A 19,883-nucleotide genomic window follows, 5' to 3' on the forward strand; every position below is an offset into this window, starting at 1 on the left:
ATTAGAAAGAAAGGGGAAAATGGAAAATGATTTAATTAATTACCATAGTAGTTGTTCATCAATCAAATTTGTTCTAAAAATCACTTTCCATGAATATGAATTTTCCTTTTAGTTTCACTGTTGGACATCTCTAAAATGTCAAGATAAGAATTGCATCGACAGCTGACGTGGCTGCATGTACATGTAGTGACATGCCCTCTCCTGGGAAAAAATACCATAAAACTCATTGCTTTTGGGACATTGCGAGAACATGTTGTCACTTGTATAGCAGTAACACACAAAAATCACAGAGAAACCGGTTGAGGGGATTCGGTGATTTGACACTGGTTTAAGATCAACGCAAAGCAACAGTAAGGCTGAGGACTGAGTCTTGTGTACAGCTTTTGTACATTTTGTTCCTGCCTAATTATTCCTGCTTGGTCTGGCTAGAGTGAAAAAGTAGCTCCTAGGACAGATACCTGAGGTGCTTTTCTGTGACCAGTAACTTTATGCTCAGCCAAACCCTACAGGTTCTCTACATGGCCGCTTACCTGTGCAGTAACATAAGCCATTGTGATGTAACAAACCGGTGAGAGATAGTGACACTAAAAGAGAACGATGGAAAGAGAAAGACCAGGGAAAACAGTTTGTGTCTGTGTGCATGTGTGCGTGTGTGTGTGTGCGTGTGTGTGTGTGTGTGTGCGTGTGTTTTCCATGGATATTTAATGTATACGATAAATAATGAAAGTACGTGGGCAGGGTGCCAGATATACAGGTGTCAGACTGCGATCAGTGCACTGAGGGCAGCGAGAGGGCAGAGGGGGAGGAGAAACTGAGGCTTTTTGAGGATACAGGCTCCTAACTTGTGGTAGAGCACTTTATTCATGGAGTAAAACACCAGAACCTGGATCCGAGAGCTGTAGAACACTAACAAATAAGTGCTTCATTGTGGTTTCATTAGCAACGACCACGCCATCAGCTGAGTCATTTTTTTTAATTGAATTTAAAATGTATTAGAGTGGCAGATGGAAAAAGAGGAGGAGGTTGATGGTTATGATATGAACCATATGAGACATGATAGAGAGAAAAAAGAAGAGTACTGGGTGGAGAAATAAGAGGAAATGGGCAGGAAGAGGAGTGTGTGAGGCGTGGTCTTGCTCCTCAACATCTGATTAATAATCTCAATTTAAATATTGTGATGCCATGAACATTACCAGGATAACATAAGTTTCTTTTCAGGAAGTTGAACAGAACATAAAAGCTTTTAAACAACTAACAGTATGTAGAACTGCACTGAAAAGTAGCTGCATCACACCAGATGTCACATTAAAATGCAGATTTTCTGTGTTTATATGAGGTCAAAAAGTGTCTGTAGCAAGAGAAACAAAATGCAGCAGAAAGAGAAACATCGATCCTATATTTCCATCCTGTTTTCTGCATATTTCCATTTGTTTAGTGTTTAACTGGCACTCTTCTAATTACATCTATCAGCTTTTTCTTCTTTCCAACTGGAGAGTCAGCACCACCAACTGTGTCCAACTCCTATTATTTGCATATCTGCAGCGAATGAAAATGCACAACTTTTCTAGAAATTTAATTAAGATTTGCTCCAAACCTGGATGGAAGATTAATTAGGTTGTTTGAATGTGCAACATTTATGTTTTCAAATATTTTTTTGCTGCTTTTACTTAATGAAAAAGGACCAAATAATTTTTCTATTACTGTTTTTGAGGGACACTGATAGAAATTTCAACAACCATTACCATGTAAGATTTCCAAAGGAAGTATCTGGGCTAATCACTATCTACTGCAGCTGTCATATCACATGTAATTTCAGTATTAATATTCACAGCTAAGCATACAAATCCTTCTTTCATTTCAAAATTCAATTCCAAACTGATTAAAACATGACTGAAGCTACCTTTTTCTACTTAAGCAGAAATTAACCTGCCACCTCTTTCAAATTCACTGTACTACTGTTTCTAGATGTTTTTTCTCAACAGATTCTACATTTAACAATCTAGTCTGGTTTTGCAAGATTAGATTATGTCATCTGTCTTTCAGGGTTTTTTTTATTAGCTGAATGGACGTGTAAATAATTGAGAAGATAATTAGCAGTTATTTTGGTTAAAATGAGAAAATGAGGGCACATTTTAGCTCTTATGCTATTTTTGTAAAGAGGTGGTGTCTGTTTTGGCCCAAGGCTCATATTATTGAGTAGCATACAAGGCTATTTTAGTAACACGTGTGTGTGTGTGTGTGTGTGTGTGTGTGTGTGTGTGTGTGTGTGTGTGTGTGTGTGTTTTGGTTAGGGATCTGGCAGGAGCAATACACCAAAAGAGCAGTTGCCTTGAAGCAATATGTGCACAGAGCTCACACCATTTCTCTCTGTACTTCTACCCCTCTACCCTCACTCCCGCTGAATTCAATCTGCGATATCACTGGGATGAGTGGGAGGTCTTTGTGTGTGTGTGGTACAGTATCATTGCGGTGAGTAGGCGGTGTAACCAAAGAGAGGATATTGCGTGGGAAGTGAAATACCATTAAGGTGCACATGATTTATGTGTGTGTTGGGCAAAGTGTATTTGTGTTAATTATAAGCCCTCTGATCGGTGCAGGTTTGCCAGTGGATAAGAATCAAATAGTATATAATGGAATAAGTGGTCTCCAAATATGTAAATGAGACAGCAAATAGTGAATTTCTTTTTTTAAAAGCACTTTCTGGATATGACCAGTTTGTTCATATTCTGATCTCCCAGTAAAACAAGTACATCTGGCAAAAGTGTAGGAAATATTGTGCAAATACTTAAAAATGTCAAGTGGTAAAGTGTAATTTACTATAGAGGCAGCCCTTAATGCCCCCATAATGATGTAAAATAATTCATTGATTGTCAAAAGAATTGCATACTGATTTTCTGTCAATCAAGAACTCCGAAAATACTGAGTTTTCTCCTGCTAACAAAAAAAAGCTGCAAATCTTGTAGTTTTTGTTTCAAAATGACTTGCATGATTAATTGATTTACAAAACAGTCCCTAGTTAATGCCATCTGATTGATTATTCAGTTTGGACGCCTTCTTTTGTTCTGCAGTGGAGTGATTTGGCTGCTGCTGTTTTCAAAATCTTGGTTGCACATGGCATTGAGTACATCTCCATCTCTCACTTTACATACGCACTATAGAAATATGCACAATCATAAGGACTGTGTGTGTGTATGTGTGCGTGTGCGCGTGTGTGTGTGTGTGTGTGTGTGTGTGTGTGAGTGTGCGTGTGAGCTATTTTTAGCCTCCCCTGTTCGTCTTGCCTGTCAGTGGAGCTGACATTGATCAGGGTGGAGATGACAGGCTCGCCATGCGTCAAAGCTTTCGCATGTTTCTGCACCGCTGATTGTTACCAACCTAGAAAGTGGAGCCATGTTCCGCTTTTCATCTGATTAGATTCAGATTGTATTGGTTTTCTTTGTTATTTCATGTTTGTTGACGTGTTTACTTGTTATTTTCAACAAATCTGTGTCTAGGGAGCCCAAAAAAAGTCAACATTGGATGTGTTTCAGATTTGTTTTTAGTGTGTTTATGCAGCAAACTTTGCAAACATGGGTAACACTGTTAATAGGAAGACATTTTGGTACATTTGAGGTTACATTTTACATTACAGCCAAGACATTTAGAAGGTGCTCTTACCCAGAGTGGCTGACAATGAGTCAACGGTGCGGGAGCGACAATAAGAGAGTGTGGGTGTTAAGACACAAGCACAGAATCTCTCTGTACATTTTCCATTGCTAAAGCTTTTCATAGGTTAAATATGTGCTCGTTCTAACAGCCTAGAGGTGGCAAAATAACTCATCCTCCATCAAGCCTTCTGCTAAAAATTATCTGTAATTTTGCTTGAACTTTAAATTTATTATTGACATTTTTGTAGTTTCACACCTTAAAGTCGAGTTTTCAGTCAGATGGCATTCAGTGAGTCAGTATATGCTGACAATATTCCTCCTTTTATGTACATACTGTAGAGCTGGAATCAGGTTTTGATGAGTTAGTACACATGCTCACAATGTTTCACATAAAACGAAGGATCTATCTTCAGTATAGTCAGTTCAGACAAACAGAAGGTTCACCTCTTATTATTTCATATATCAGATCATATAGGGATGCTAATTGTATTTAAACATCCTGATGAATACAGTATGATTCTCTGTAACAGCGGACTTCAACCTTTTTTGCACCATAGACCGGATTCAAGCAAGACAATTTTCTACAGACCTGTCATCGCGCACGTAACAAACAAGAAAAGTACTCAGAGAGCGCAGTACTCCACCAAGGCTGCATCATTTCCGATGGGTGAAATCTTTAATAAAAAATGACGTTGCGCTGAGCACATTCACGTGTTATGCATGTGTACGTTATGTACAGATACTGAATCGTGTGCCCTAAATACGTAGCGGGTGGTAGGAATTGATGGGACTCAATTTAATCAATTGTTCCTTGTATCATTTCCGACTGATAAATCCGCTGCAGTCGACTTGTAGTAGGATCGCAATCATGTGATCATCAGCAGGCAGCTGTCATAGTGTTCACTTGTTGTCATAGTTACAGTGACGCTGTGCTGCTATCTCGCCATGATACAGAAATCTTTAACAAATCCGTGGATCCAGACTATAAGCCGCATCACTGCCAAAATCTAATCAGTTGATCTTTGTGTCATTTCTGACCTTCCCTGAAAATTTCATCCAAATACGTTAGTCCATGTTTGAGTAACGTTGCTAGCAGGCAGACAAGTGTACGATGATTGTCACATAACTGTACCACATTCCTTGGCAGAGTAATAATGATCTTTTTTTCAGAGTCCTGAAGTACTTGTTATTGCTAAATATTTGCTTACTTTTTCTTCTGTATCAGCATCAAGCCTCTCACTCTTAAAAGCAGCTCTCCAGAGACCTTCGTTTTTTATTAATTTTGGTAGACGGCCTCATTTGACATCAAGTACGAGAAACAAGCACAGATGGAAGCAACGGGACGATGATCTAGTCATTTTTCTAAATAAAACACCCTGCAGACTCAGTCAGAAATCAAATATAAAATAAACTGTTTTTATTCTCTCTGTGCGGCCTGGCACCAAATGACCCACGGCCCGGTATCGGTCCACGGCCCGGTGGTTGGGGGCCACTGCCCTATAATACCCAAGGACCAAAGTTGAACTTGTTGTGGCCTATCACAGGTGAACAGCTGTACATAATTCACACCTGGCATTAGAATCGGTCTCCACATATGATTGGATCTCACTTCTCTGTTCCATATGCAAATACAGAGTTTCATCATTTTTGTTTGCAAAGACCGAATGGATTCAACGAATGAAAAGAAGAAACAATCAGATCGACACAGACTGGGTGTATTCTTTCCCATCTTCCAAGCAAACCAAATTACTTAAGACGTTTTAAGCACACGTAACCCCTTTGGTGGGCTTTTAACGTCATGGACAAAGCCAGCTTGCGTGGTTTGAGAACAAGAATAAATATGCACTTCTGCTTATGCAGGCGGTGTCAATGGAGTAGGTGGTCTTTCAGTGTGTCTTCACACACACACACTGCTGAGAGAATGTGGCCATATGTGGCTCCAACCATCTCCCAATGTGGTCTGAGCAATCAGTGCATCCTAAGTGCATGTTTGTGCGTTCACACCCGCACTTAGGGCTCCTCACTTGAGACTGACTCACCCAGGATCCCTGTTAATGCCAAACAGGGCCTTAGGTTTTGGCAAATGGACATGAGTCAGTTCAGGCAGAGAGTTGTCTCCAATTAGCAACACTCAAGCTAGTTTAGGGTTAATGTTATTATCAGACCAGTGTACTTTGGCAAATAACCAGTATTTCATGATTTTGGTAATCATTTGGACAACTTGGGAGGTGATTGTTTTGAAATTAAAGGATCATTTCCTTGTTTTCTTCTTGATTTCTTGATAAATATTCTCTTTGTTTCCTCTTGTTTCTTCACAGTGTGCTGTTTCGTGGTTCACAAACGTTGCCATGAGTTTGTCACTTTCTCCTGTCCAGGAGCTGATAAAGGACCTGCCTCAGATGTGAGTACAAATAAATTTATCGTTTTAAATTGTACGGTTCTGTGTGAGAGTGAATATGAGTAGTGAAAGCCATATGGAATGTGAGAGAGACAGAGACTGCTCAGACATTTCCATTTCTTGAGTTCCCATCACCTGCTGACACCACTGTTACGGTGGATGAGCATCCATCTCTTGCTGCCTTCTCACTTTCCAGAGAAATCTCACACATTTTATCGACCAAAGACACCCGATACTGTAAAAGTTACCTGAACACATGTAACACCTGGAGCTTCCCCGTATAACTACAGTAATATTGACCTACAGGCAGCTGATGAATTGAAAAATAAACCCCGTGTTAACATTTTAAAAAAGCAACCACTCACTACTATAGCATGTTCACCATATCACTTTATAGGGGCCTAGTATTGTATGCTAGATGTCTAAATAGTTTAATTCAGCCACCTCAAGTGTCCTTAAAATAATTTATGGTCTTTAATTAAAACAAATCCCTACAAATGTTAGACACACGGGCCAGTTTGTTGGCTATTTACATCAATCTGAGACAAAATTTAATTTTAGTTCTATCAAGAAAACTGTAAAAATGAACTCTGTATTCATTCACTATTGGTCCCAAAGTATCACTTATCTGTCTAACTACTTTGTAAATTCAATTGTTTATGCTAGTCAAGGTTAAACCCCTTAAATGGCTCAAACTCTAGCATTCTCACTACCTATGTTTTGAATATCTGGTCAGGAAAATCTGCTATTAGGTATTCTTTTTCTGCAATATCAACTGAATGAACTACATCTGAATGTGTGCCTTAATAAATAAAGCGATTACATTCAAAGTAAGGTGATTCTATTCAAAATATACCTTCTAAATGTTCTAATCTATACATCGTCCAACACTGTGGGCCACATCTCAGTACAGGTTCCTCTTTGCAATGTTTTTTACACATACATGGTGTTGTAGGAAGGTAAAAAATTAAGCCAATCTCGTATTATTCATTCTCTTCAAATGTTCTCTTCACCTTATCTGCTCTATTAATGCGAAGTGCAATTAAGTGGTTCTCTGTCAAGAAGCTGAACAGTTGTCTTTTCTCTGATTTTTATTCTTAAAATGCAAATCTATTCTCTTATCTATCCTTCTGAAGGGACACAATTATTTTCCTCTTTTCTCTTAAGAGTGCTCTCGGGTTGCAATCTTGATCCTCTCATAAACCCTCTTTAAGTTCCTCAGCCGTGTCTTTACCTGCCTCTCAGTGCCCATTTAGTCTGACAAGCACACTCAGTGAGCCGCCTCCAGAGGAAACGCTACCGTTGGCTGTTTGGCTTCCTGTGGTGTGTTCTATATAACTGATAAGTCTCTACAGTATTTCCACTCAATAAACTATATGTCTAACAGCCACTTCACTTCTTTTCACAGGCGCCAAAGTAGAAACTCAATGCGGCAACAGTGAATACACCTGTGATCACTGAACTAAATTTCCAACAAGAAAAGCACTCAGAGAGCGCAGTACTTTGCCAAGGCTGCTCAGTCGTTGTATAATTTCTAATGGATAAGTCCCGAGAAGTCCACAGTAGTGGATTTGCAGTAGGATCACAATTATGTGATCGTCAGCAGGCAGCAGACGTAGTGATCATTTGTTGTCATAGTTACAGTGACGCCATGTCGCTATCTCGTAATGATACGGAAATCTTTTACAAATCCTTGGATCCAGACTACAAGCTGCATCACTGCCAAAATCTGATCAGCTGGTCCATGTGTCATTTCTGACTTTCTGTGAAAATTTCACCCAAATCCGTTAGTCCATTTTTGAGTAATGTTGCACACGGATAGACAGACAGATTCACAGATTTACAGACAAGCGTATGCCGATCGTCACATAACTCCACTGCATACCTTGGTAGAGTATTTAGTCGTACTGCATGACCCGACACGGAAAAGAGGAATCACAAAAAATCAGTGTGAGGAAAGATACAGAAAAATCAATGACCAATTTAGAATTAGTTGAAACACAGTTGCAGCAGTAATCTGGATGTACAGAACAAGCCATTTTACCATTAATGAGAGCCGCAGTGGCCATCAGTGTAAAATAACGCCACGGAGAGTGCACTACTTTCTCAATCGAGCTCTGAAAACAGGCAAGTGTTTGAGTCTTGGTGCAAGGACGTGCAATAAAAATCAGAGTTTGTGTTACAGCACAGATAGTCAGATGCTGCATGAAGTCAACCTGTATACGTGACATCAAAGTATAGAAAACCTTGATTGCACATTGCCATCAAACTGCAGGATGAAAGCTTTGCTAAAGAATATGCAAAGAAGCCTGATGAATATTAGGAATACATACTTTAGTCAGATGAATCCAAGATAAATTTGTACAGCTTAGATGGAGTCTCACGTGTTTGCCTTGAACCTATCAAAGTTAATGCATAATCCCGACAGTGAATTTATATTCCTGGCAGTGATGCACGTAGGTGGGATTTGATGATATGGAGCTGCATGGGTGCCAAAGATGTTGGAGAGAAGACATTTATAGACAGCAACAGATGAATGTCAGTGGATGGACTGAAATACTGACTGACAAGGTTGTAGATTTCCCAGTCTGTAGAAGTGTAGCATTAGCGGGATACTCCAGCATGATAACAATCAATAATAGTTTCTGAGGAAGAAAAAAGTGAAAACTATGACCTGGTCAAGGTATATTCTATGAGTTGAATCCAACAGAAATCCTTTAAAAATCCTTTTGCAGAGAAAGGTAGAGCAACCCAACCCTTATAACAAAGAGCAGCTGAGACAAGCATCTAAGTAATGAAAGAATATCTCTCTATAAAACTGAGCAACACTTGTGGTCTCTATACCGAGGAGGATTGTGTCTGTCATCAAAAACAAAGGTGGACATACGAAGCATTAAAGAAAGAAAAGACAGAAATCTTAGTAATGACTTTGTGCTGTGGGCTTATGTTTTTAATATAGTAAGTCAAAACTGTTACATGTCTTTATTGTTCCGCATATAGGTAATGCAATTAGTGAGAAGTGATACGATTTTGAAGTAGTTGACATTTAAGTGATATTTCACAAATGTGTACTCACTTCTGTTGTATATGATTTATCTTGTAAAACCTTAGTTTTCCTCTGCTGGAAAATCTGGTGAAGCCCTTAAAGTTAGAAATGAAGGAAATCATCATTGCGCCTAGAAAAATACTCCCAGTGTCCCATTCAGTTCTCTTGTAAATGAATTGTAACACATCCGTAGGAGAAGCAGAGCACTAAGTTTGCGGTTGCATTAGCTTAAAGGTAGCTGTTTAATCAGCTGTAATAATTTCGGTGTGCATTTTGATGATCATTTTCTGACTTAAACTGTTAGCGACTCCTTTCCCCATCTTTATGTACCTTTTGTATCGTTAATTTTAGTTTTATTGTCCGTGTATATGTTAATTACAGGCCTTTTTAACTTCTTCTCTTTCTAATTGACTTTTTGAAACCAGCAGAAAGCCTTTTTCCTTATTAGTGACTTCAGACATCATTTCACATCTCTATAGTCTCCAGTCTAATTCCTCCGAATGCCCCCTCCCCGTTTCTCACAATTGTCCATATTTCTATATTTGGCATACATGTAACTCTCCCCACACCTTTTTCTCCCTCTCCGCCATACCTGACTCTGTTCTGCACATCCTCTATTTAAATGCCACTCTACCCAGGGGGCCCCTGCTCTTAATTACGGGGGCCTCACAACCCCCACCATGTCATCTCCTTAATGAGTTCATGGCTTTACGACCTCGGCTCCTGCACAGTGGGAATGTAGCTCCAAACTAGTTGCTCATTTAAACATAGGAGACGGCAACACAGGGAGCATCGTGGTTATGGAAGGAAGAAGAGGAAGCGGCTAACAATATACAGGTTTCCTTGAAAACAATGACATTCTGTGGCACCTATCTATTCCGGTTTGAAAATATAAGGGATTTTATCCAGATTTTAGACAATATTCACTCATAGAGGTGCTCAGACTTAGTCTTGGCACATTATGGAACACCTGGGTGGAGTTTTTCTAATAACGGTGTCAGACTTGTACAGCTTGACACAATGTTTTCACCCATGCACACATGGTTCTTGGAAACTGAAACGGAGAACAGTGCATTTCCGGCACTTATTTCAGTTATTTTCAGATTGATTATGCTGTACACTGATTAGCCACAACATTAAAACCACTGGCAAGTGAAATGAAAAGCATGGCTTTTCTCGTCATAATGGTACCTGTCAAGGAGTGAGGTTTAATAGGCGGCAAGAAAAAAGTCAGTTGTTGAAGTTGATGCATCTGAAGGAGGAAAAATGGGTGAGTGTCAAGATGAGGAAATTCGACAAGGGCCAAATTGTGATGGCCAGACAACTGAGTCGGAACATGTCCAAAACAGCTTTGCAGGCATTCCTTGTTTATAGGGCTGAGTTCCTACCAAAGTGGTCCAAGGAAAGATAACTGGACATCTGTATTATCCAGTCTTACAGAAGAGATGCCACAAATTGCTAAAGACCTAATTGCTGCCAGAAAAGTGTCACAGCACACTGTATATATACACTACTGTTCAAAAGTTTGTGGTCACTTAGAAGTGTCCTTATTTTTGAAAGAAAAACTGTTTTTTTCAATGAAGATAACATTGAATGAATCAGAAATTCAGTCTAGACATTGTTAATGTGGAAAATGACTTCTAGCTGGAAACAGCTGATTTTTAATGGAATATCTACATAGAGGTACAGAGGAACATTTCCAGCAACCATCACTCCTGTGTTCTAATGCTACCTTGTGTTAGCTAGTGGTGTAGAAAGTCTAACTGATGATGAAAAAAAAAAACCAAAACCCTTGTGCAGTTATGTTAGCACATGAATAAAAGTGTGAATTTTCATGGAAAACATGAAATAGCCTGGATGACACTGAACTTTTAAACGGTAGTGTATATAGCTGCAGACCTGTCAGAGTGACCCCTGACCACCACTAAAATCACCAACGATGGATGACCATCGCAGCTGTACCATGGGGCAGTGGAAGAAGGTGTCCTGGTGGGATGAATCACAGTTTCTTACATCATGTGGATGTGAACAGCCGTGTGTGCGTGCATCATTTATGTGGGGAAGAGATGGCAGCTGAATGCATTGTGGGAAGAAGGCAAGCCGGCTGAGGCAGCGTGGTGCACTACACAGTGTTCTGCCGGGAAGCCTTGGATACTGGCATTCTTGTGGTGACACATACCACCTACCAAAACACTGATCCAGACAATGTACACCCCTCCATGACTGTACAACTGATGGCAATGGCGTCTCCTCAAATTATGGATTCATTAAGCAATAATAGGCAGATTAGACATCATTAATGGAAGCCCCATTACTGGTATAATAGTTCTTTCCCAGACAGGGTTAATCTACATCTGAGTCAAATATGAAATGAAAGCTCTGGCTGAGCATTTCTCCGAGTCCTGTAACTGATAATATTGAGGGGTTTTTTTTTTGTTAGACAAGGATCAGAGAAAAATGCAGCCAGAGAGGAAGACACAGTTGCCAGAACGATTTATTCTATTATCAGTAATATCTTCTGACTGTCTGCAGCAATTAGCCCATCACTCCCATTTTACCTCCTGCCAGTCCCTCCTTCTCTCTGTCAGCTACGTATGTTTAAAAGAAGAATTCAATTATAGATCTGGGTTAATAGAGTGGGTTCCCTGTGGGAGAGGTCGAGGGATGAGATCCTCTAATGAAACCTACATTTCAGGCCCACAGCCTGCTGAAGGTATAGAACTCGGTGTGTGTGTGTGTGTGGTGAGTTTGTGTGTGTGTGCATGTGTCTGTGAGAGGCCAAGATACCATTAAATTTATATACAAGGCAGATCCAAAATAGCTTCACAATTAAATATAGAAAATAGAAAGACACTTATCTTGGTTCTTTGATTGAGTATTGATTCACTTTCTGCTACTTGTGGAATTCTTGGAATGCCTTTGAAATACATTTTACAGACAGAAAGGTCAAGTCATTTTTTTTAATTACCCATAAAGTCATACATCATAAACATGCCTCTCTCCTTACACCCTTGATTTACAAAGGGACAAAGAAGAAGAGAGAAATCTCTTCCTGAATGGACAGATATACAGTGGATGTTATTTCCACAGAATGCAACAAAACAGCAACAATACAATTATAATATGTACACATCAATGTTCTATCTAGTTTGGAAACAAACAGCTCACCTGCTACACTAATGTTATTTGTTTTTGCTAGAGGTGCTGCAGATAGATTTTCCAGTTTCCATTCTTTATGCTAAGCTAAGCTAACTGGCACTGGGTCTAGCAACATTTTTTTTGTCATCAGATGTGAAAGACGTGTCGATCTCCTGATTGCTTTTGAAACTTTCCTATTCATCGAACCATATCAAACTGGTAATTGGATTATGTCCATTTTATCATTTCTTATTATAGGATAGTGTTTACTTTTTAGATTCTGACAGATCTGTCAGATCGGCCACGTGATAAAAAAAGACATCACCACACGTCGGATGACGCTCTGAAGAAGACGGCAGATGCTGCCAAAACATGTTAGCAAGGTAAAACCATACTTTATTACTGAATTGTCAGTTTAAAAGTAACGCTATCCTATATATCAAACTGGATTAGATATGCTTCCTACTCTCCTCCCAAATCCCTCTGCCTCCTCACCTGTGCAACAGCAGTCAGAGCACCCATTTTATACAGTAAATGCTTATAGACATGTTTGCACACACCCAGAAACTGTATGAAGACGTGGATGTTCTCTGAGTTCAGTTTATTGCACAGAAATGATATGTTTATGACTCCTCCCTTTCAGAATCTGTCTCTACATGTGAGAGGCAGGTTACTCCTCAGACAGTATATCACACCCTAAACATAATCACATTCACAGCTATCCACTAAACCGTAGCATTTGAAAAACCAGATGAACAGATCATTTGAGATGTTCCCCCCGCCCCTGCGACGTTTTCCAGTTACTGCTGAGGGAATCCAAGGTGTTCCCAGACCAGATGATATATGTAATCCCTCCAGCGAGTCCTGGGTCTATCCTGAGGTCTCCTCCCGGTTGGATGCACCTGGGAAACCTTCCAAGGAAGGCGCCCAGGAGGTATTCTTGTCAGATGCTTGAACTACCTGGCTGGTTCCACGAAAGAGCAGCAATAGGACGAGCTCCTTCTGGATGTCCAAACGTGTCACACAATAGACAATCCAGCCGCCCTTTGGAGGAAACTCATTTTAGCCGCTGGTGTCTATAGTCACTACCCAGAGCTCCTGTCCATAGGTGAGCCTTGAAATGAAGGCCGACTGGTAAATCGAGAGCTGTTCCCTCTTCACTATAACCGTCCAGTACAGTGCCCATATTACTGCTGATACTGCAACAATCAATCCGTCCATCTTATGCTCCAGTTTCCTATTCATATCTGTAATGTGGCAGTCCCATCCGACAGTAACATTGCATAAGAAAGAGCATGTGAAGATTAAGATGGACCAGGAGTTAAAAGAACAACAGGAACAGGTGTGGAACGTGATGTCCACAGTGGTCCCAGTGGTAATAGGAGCATTAGAGGCTCACACTGCCAGGACTTTGGTAGAGGAAGACATATCATCACCCCATGTGAGTGGGGTGAGAGAGAGATTATAATAGTAGCTTGACATAACAGTTTGCATTACAAGCTTTAGTTTGTTTCCATGCAGTTATATTAAGATTATTATTAGTCAGAAAACATGTCCATAATGTCTCACAAGTGCAACAAAACCTTAATTTTTACTGCATGCTAAAACTGCACGAAAATGTTCTCTAATGTTGTACTAGCAATATAACTGTACACTATAACTACAGTACTACAGTAACATTATGCATTATTGTATAAGGAAAGACAAGTATTGAACTCAAATCAGTATGTGCACTATGTGTTTCAGGCGAGAAAATGGGAGATAAGAATATGAATATATCCTCTCCTAAGAAATAGTGTGTAAGCTACTTCTTTTCCAAAGATGTAGTTGAGTAGCTGGTTTGTTGACCAAAGGAAATTGGTGACATGTTACCTTGTTATCTTTGTGGATGAAACATTGAATCATAGAAGCTTTGATAATGACTGTATGGAAAAGATGGAGAATTTTAGAGATTATTGGCTGTTAATTTTAGAGAAAAATGAAAATGATTAGATATTATTTGATAACAGTGTACAAGCTTATAACCCCCAAGTACTGACTGCTAATTTACAGTGTAAATTTGCCTTAACCTTCCTGTCTCTGGGCTGTGAGGGGAAACGGAAGCACAGAGAGGAAACCTATGCAAACATGAAGAAAACAAACTCAAGTTCAAACCCAGTGACTGTGAACCCCTGATCCAATGCCACATTTAAGTTTGAAGTATTCGTTTCCAGCGTGTCATGTGTGTTCTTCTTTTTTGGAAACATGTTGATTACACTTGTATCTCATAATTGGTCTAATTTTACATTTATGGAGACATTTGAGGACGTGACAGCCCAAGTCTTTTCATCCATGTTAATGGGACTTTAGAGTTAACCAGAATGTGTTTTTAACCTTATTGTGGAGAACAAAATGTCACTGCTTCTAATTAAAACACTTAATTCCAAATCCTGTAATTTCAAAGAAAGTGGGAGAGCATTTGCAAAATACAGAGTTTAGAACTTTTGAGCTAAAATCTTTAATTTAAATCAGTAGATCGTCATTTATTTATTCCAGAAGAACTCAAACGTTACACTTTAAAGAAGTTTTTTTTTCCTAGAGTCAAGTAAATGAATATTAACATACATTATAAAGGCATTAATGTCTTGAAATTTGTTATGAGACACACTTAGCTTAATGGTTTTGTGTGACAGCTGTTTCCCTTCTGTTGAATTCCTGTCACTGTGTATGCTGGTACGTCTATAAATGTGGTTTCACAGAAAACATATGAGCAAAAGTCGTATATCTAGCTGTGATATTTTAACAGTATGTCTGACCAGATGGTTAGAAATTGCAGTGGAGCCACAAGGGATCCTTTGAGAGAGGAGGAGGGCTGATAAATTGATGGAAAAACTGCGATTAACATATGTTGGGAGGCAAGAATGGGAAGAATTACGTTCAGTGTGAAGATGAAACCACCACCCCAGGCTCTTTCTTTCCTTACTTGTTCCCTCTCTTTTTATCACTCATTATTTCTTCACTACTTTTGTGAGGCTGTCAGTTTTTTGCTTTTTTCCCCCACAAGAATGATTACCGTGCGTCTCTTCCATCGACAAGAAATCCTTTAAATAATATCTAACCTAAAAACACTTAAACGCTCCCAGAGGTAGAATCACAAGCCTGAGTCAGATAAACACCATGATACTGCATTTGCTTTATTGATCAGGACAGAAAAAGCAGCTACTGCAGCCTCTGTTATATTACATTCTACTTTGTTGTTTTGTAGCGAAGCGAGTGTGCAGCCTGTTATTGAATCAGAGTGGGTGGAAAGAGAAGAACGCTCGCTCGCTTTACTTTGACTCTCTTTAAAGACATGCGCATAGTTATTGAATAGCTTCACTTTAATACGAGACAGACTGACTTCACTTTTTGCAATTAAAGAGTTTATTGTCTCAATTCATATACAGTTTACTTCTTACTATGTAACTCCACAAGCTGTAGTACCTTTAACTCAAAGCACCTCAGCAGACAAAATCACCTCTGCAGTCTTAAGTGCTGGTAATTACAGGGAAGACGAATAGAAACAGTCGGTGTTTGACATAAACACATAAAAGGTGATGAAAACTGTGCTGGGTCCGCTTTCTCATACATGTTTTGGATGTCTAATGCAAGTTAGGTGTCATTTTAAGCCTAATAATTTCGCTGCTCTACCCCCAACCACTCTGAACTAAGACCTCTGTTTCCATGGTAACGTCACTGCTTTTTTTTTTTGTTTGTTTGGATTGTTACACTTTGAAATTTCTAGAATGTCTCCATAGCTGTTGGATTTTTCCAGAAGACGAAAATATCGTGTTGTATTTTATATAATAAAGACCAAAGAAAGAATGCTGCTTAACTTTTCTGCTTAATTTGTATTTACAGTTGTGGTATTTGGATGCTTAACTGCAGTTTTAAGTGGTGCTTTCAGCTTTTGCCAGACATGCAGCAATTTCATTTAAGGTATGCATGGGATAAAAATGTCATAAAATGAAAAAAAAAATAGTAGCAAAATTGCTTATAAACTGTAAATAGTATCTAATCACAAAGACATTTATTTATCATTTGGCACAAAGCAGTGTCATGATATTTTTACTCTGTGCGGTGATACTGCCACCATGTCATAAGGTCACAAACTTGAGAGGCGTGAGTGGACTGAAGAGAGAATCAATTTTTAACACACACACACACACACACACACACACACAAAAAGAGGTTTCATGTCAGTGGCTGAGCGACTGTAAGCTCGGACTCCGGCTGTCTGTCTGCCTGTCACACGGCATCATGAATGACATGACAGCATGGGTGTTCGTGATATCTTTTTTTGTCACAGAAGGCGTCGACTGATGCATCTGACAGGGAATATAATGGACAGTAAATGTTAAACCTAACCAGAAGAAAAGCACAGAGTGAGGGATGACAAGAAAACAGTCAAAACAGTGTACGTCTTAGCACTGACTAATGGATAGTCACTGTTCTGGCAAACTGTGCTGATGGTATGAGCGGGCTTTCAGTTTAGACACTCAGCAACACAACATACGCCACGCAACACACTCTTGTCCGGGAGCACCACACTGTTATAAGTAGGTCTCTGTGAGTAAATTAAGTGCAAGAAGAGGCTGAAACTGTTGGAAAAGTCAGCAACATGGAGGCAGGAAAACAAAAAATGTCAGGAGTTACACAAACCATAGTGTGCCAGATGAAGATTGTCAGAGCATTTTTTTTTTTTTTTTAACTTTTTAAAAATTTAAATAGCAAACACACACCCAGAGAGGACAAAAAAACAAACCCAAAAAAAAACCCCAAACACTGTGAATACCCAGGTATTGTTCCCTTTTAAGGGCAAATTCCCAAGGATATTTAATAAAACACAGAGATAAATGTATCGGCATTAAACTAGTAACGTGAAAAACACAAGGGAATAAACAAACAACAAAAATGAGGCATTTAGTACTTTCTTCCCAATACCTCCCACAGACAGGATTATCTCTGAAACCATCTCAATTGTTTGTACCTACGCCTATTTATTTGCTTCTTTGGTTTAATTTAGGCACAAAACCAACTTTGTTAGACTTACGAAAGATGAGGTTTCCAGCAAAATAGAGCATCTTTGTTATCAGTGTTTTAATGATAAACATGCTGTTCAGGTTACAGAAGGGATCTTGGTTTAAAGAATTTTTGACTGTCAGTTTGAAGTCCAATGATCAATTCATGCATCCACCACAATCAATTCTTCACTTTGTGTGTCTGACTGTGGCTACAAGAGGACAATCACGGTATTAGGAATGGCCATTATTTAATGTTTTACCATAAATTTCCCTCTCAGAAAAGGGGCTTTGCTAGGAGGTGAACGGCTCACCTGGCTGTATCTGAAGGTTATAAAATCCACCTTCCAGCACCTCTGAAACTCAAATAATTGACATGTTATATCACTTCCCCATTCCCCATTATCCCTGGAATGATATGCTGGACTATTTCTTAGCTGCTACCACTGATTTCTTGGAGTGTCTGTTTGTTCCTTGGCAACTGGTCCAAACTAAGAAATTAGGCCATCAATTTCCATTCTTTATACTAAGCTAAGCTAACCGACTGTTGGTTGTAACCTTTTAGAAACTGTCACTTAAACTGTGTAAAAGTGATAAAACCCAGCAATGATTGTAATTACAGCGAGAGCAAAGGATGGAATAAGATGACGTTACTATGCAGTGACAAAGTCTGGGTACTGTAACGAGGAGATGGGGTGGATGGAGGGGTCAAAATAGAGAGTCAACATGGTTCCTTTTTAAAGCATTTGTTCCCTAACCTTAACCACATGTTTATTATTATTAGCCTGACAAGGAAAGTGCCCTAACCTTAACCAAGTAGTCATTTGAACCCAAGCCACATTGTTTTTCTAATCTTCAAAGGCACGACAAAGACACGGTAATGCAATAGGGGCTTCAGGTCAGAAAACCTATCTGTATGTTGTTTAGCAGGCATCGCCAAACAGTGTTTTGTTTTTTTTGTTTATTCTGGTGGACTGTATGCACTGCAAAGACGATTAGGACTGTGAAGTGATTCACTCATCATAGTGCCTACAAGCCTGTGGGGGTTAGAGTTATGACCAGGGGTTGGTCAGGTTCAGCTGACCAACCCCTGGTCATTTATATACTGAATGACCAAGTCTTTCCATCAGTGGAGTTTTTCTTCCCTGATGTTCATGGACATGTTCCAAGATGATGATGCCAGGATTCATGGGGTCACATTGAGAATGAGTGGATCAGGGAGCATGAGATGGATTGTCCTCCACAGAGTCCAGACCTCAGCCCCACTGAGAATCTTTGGGATGTTCTGGAGAAGACTTTGTCCGACTCTCCCATCATCAATACAAGATCTTGGCAGAAAATTAATATAACTCTGAACAGAAATAAATGCTGTATACATTGCAGAAGCTTATCACGGAGAACGTGTGTCATTGTCAGAGCTAAAGATGGTCCAATGAACGGACAGTGCATGTTCCAATTTCTTTCTTGAGCAGGAGATCACTGAGATGCTCTTGCCTGGGCAGCACAAATGTTACATAGCATTTGAATAGCTCTTACACCGACACCCAAGCCTGTATACACACTTTATAACTGTTTGCAGCAACTCAGTCTGCCCTCTGTCACTCTATACTTGGCAGTGGTGACGTGCTGGTACTGTTACTTCTTTTACACTCTACAGTCTCTTACTCCCCACCATACAGGACCTACATTACATACAGTTTACCCATATGGCTCGTTGTTGGCTGATATCAGAACTGTCCAACACCTCAGGTGAACCACATGCAAAGTGGACAACGTTATGTGGATAAACAAACTCTCAACTTTAAGAATCTGATGCTTGATACATCGACATTCAAGGGGCAGCCATACAGAAATGTTAGTGCTATTAGGTGAATTAAGTTAATGAGACTGTTTCCTACAATCCTAAAATTTGCTTAAAAGTTTTGTCTTAAACTGTGTTAAACTGCAATAGAGCTTCATTCCCACCTTTACTTACAGCCAGTTTTACTTGATAAATCATGTAAAACTGGATTTTTGCTTCCACCTTAAGTCCTTTAAATCTTCTGATCTTCTACTTGCTATTTGTTTACAATATAAACCAAGTATCTAAAATCGACTTTTACTTCGTTGTTTCACATCCCTTTAAAAAATCTAGTAATTTGACGGATTTCCCATCAACAAAAGATTGTTGAAAGGCAGTAAAAGCGATTCTTCTTGTCCCTATTCACAGTTTTCATGCCTCCTCCTTCCTGCTTTTTTGTCTCTCATTGATCTTTGAATTTTCAAAGCGGATGTAGTTGATAATTACTGTTTCTTAAGAAGCTGGCACTTTCTCTCATCGCAACCCTCATCCTGCTCCCTGTCTTCTGCTGCTCATCACTGGAGCTTCAGCAGCACAGTGTTCGCTTGTTTTTTCAGAGGAACAAAAAACAAACAGGAGGTGGTCTTGTCCTTGAGAGAGACGAGGAACCGGCGGAGGAACAAACACACGCAGATGCACATTGCACAAGCGCAAACACGTAACAGTTGTGTAAAGAAACACAGACAAGTGACAGACACCTGCACACACACTCCTGAAGACGCCTTGGGGAAGCTGGATTTAATTCAGGCAGTGGCAGCCTAAATTGGGCATTGTT

General features: G+C 39.6%; 1 protein-coding gene across 2 annotated transcripts in view; it reads left to right on the plus strand.

Annotated features, from left to right (window-relative positions):
• Positions 1-19,883, plus strand: part of prkcbb (protein kinase C, beta b) — a 121,542-nt gene that overhangs the window by 25,400 nt on the left and 76,259 nt on the right. For both annotated transcript variants that reach the window (XM_055005126.1, XM_055005125.1), the window contains exon 3: positions 5,966-6,048. In XM_055005126.1, the coding sequence (XP_054861101.1) occupies positions 5,966-6,048 (83 nt within the window). The remainder of the gene's footprint in view (positions 1-5,965; positions 6,049-19,883) is intronic.

The sequence above is a fragment of the Amphiprion ocellaris genome, chromosome 19 (assembly GCF_022539595.1).
Source record: "Amphiprion ocellaris isolate individual 3 ecotype Okinawa chromosome 19, ASM2253959v1, whole genome shotgun sequence".
In the NCBI taxonomy this organism is placed as follows: domain Eukaryota; kingdom Metazoa; phylum Chordata; class Actinopteri; family Pomacentridae; genus Amphiprion; species Amphiprion ocellaris.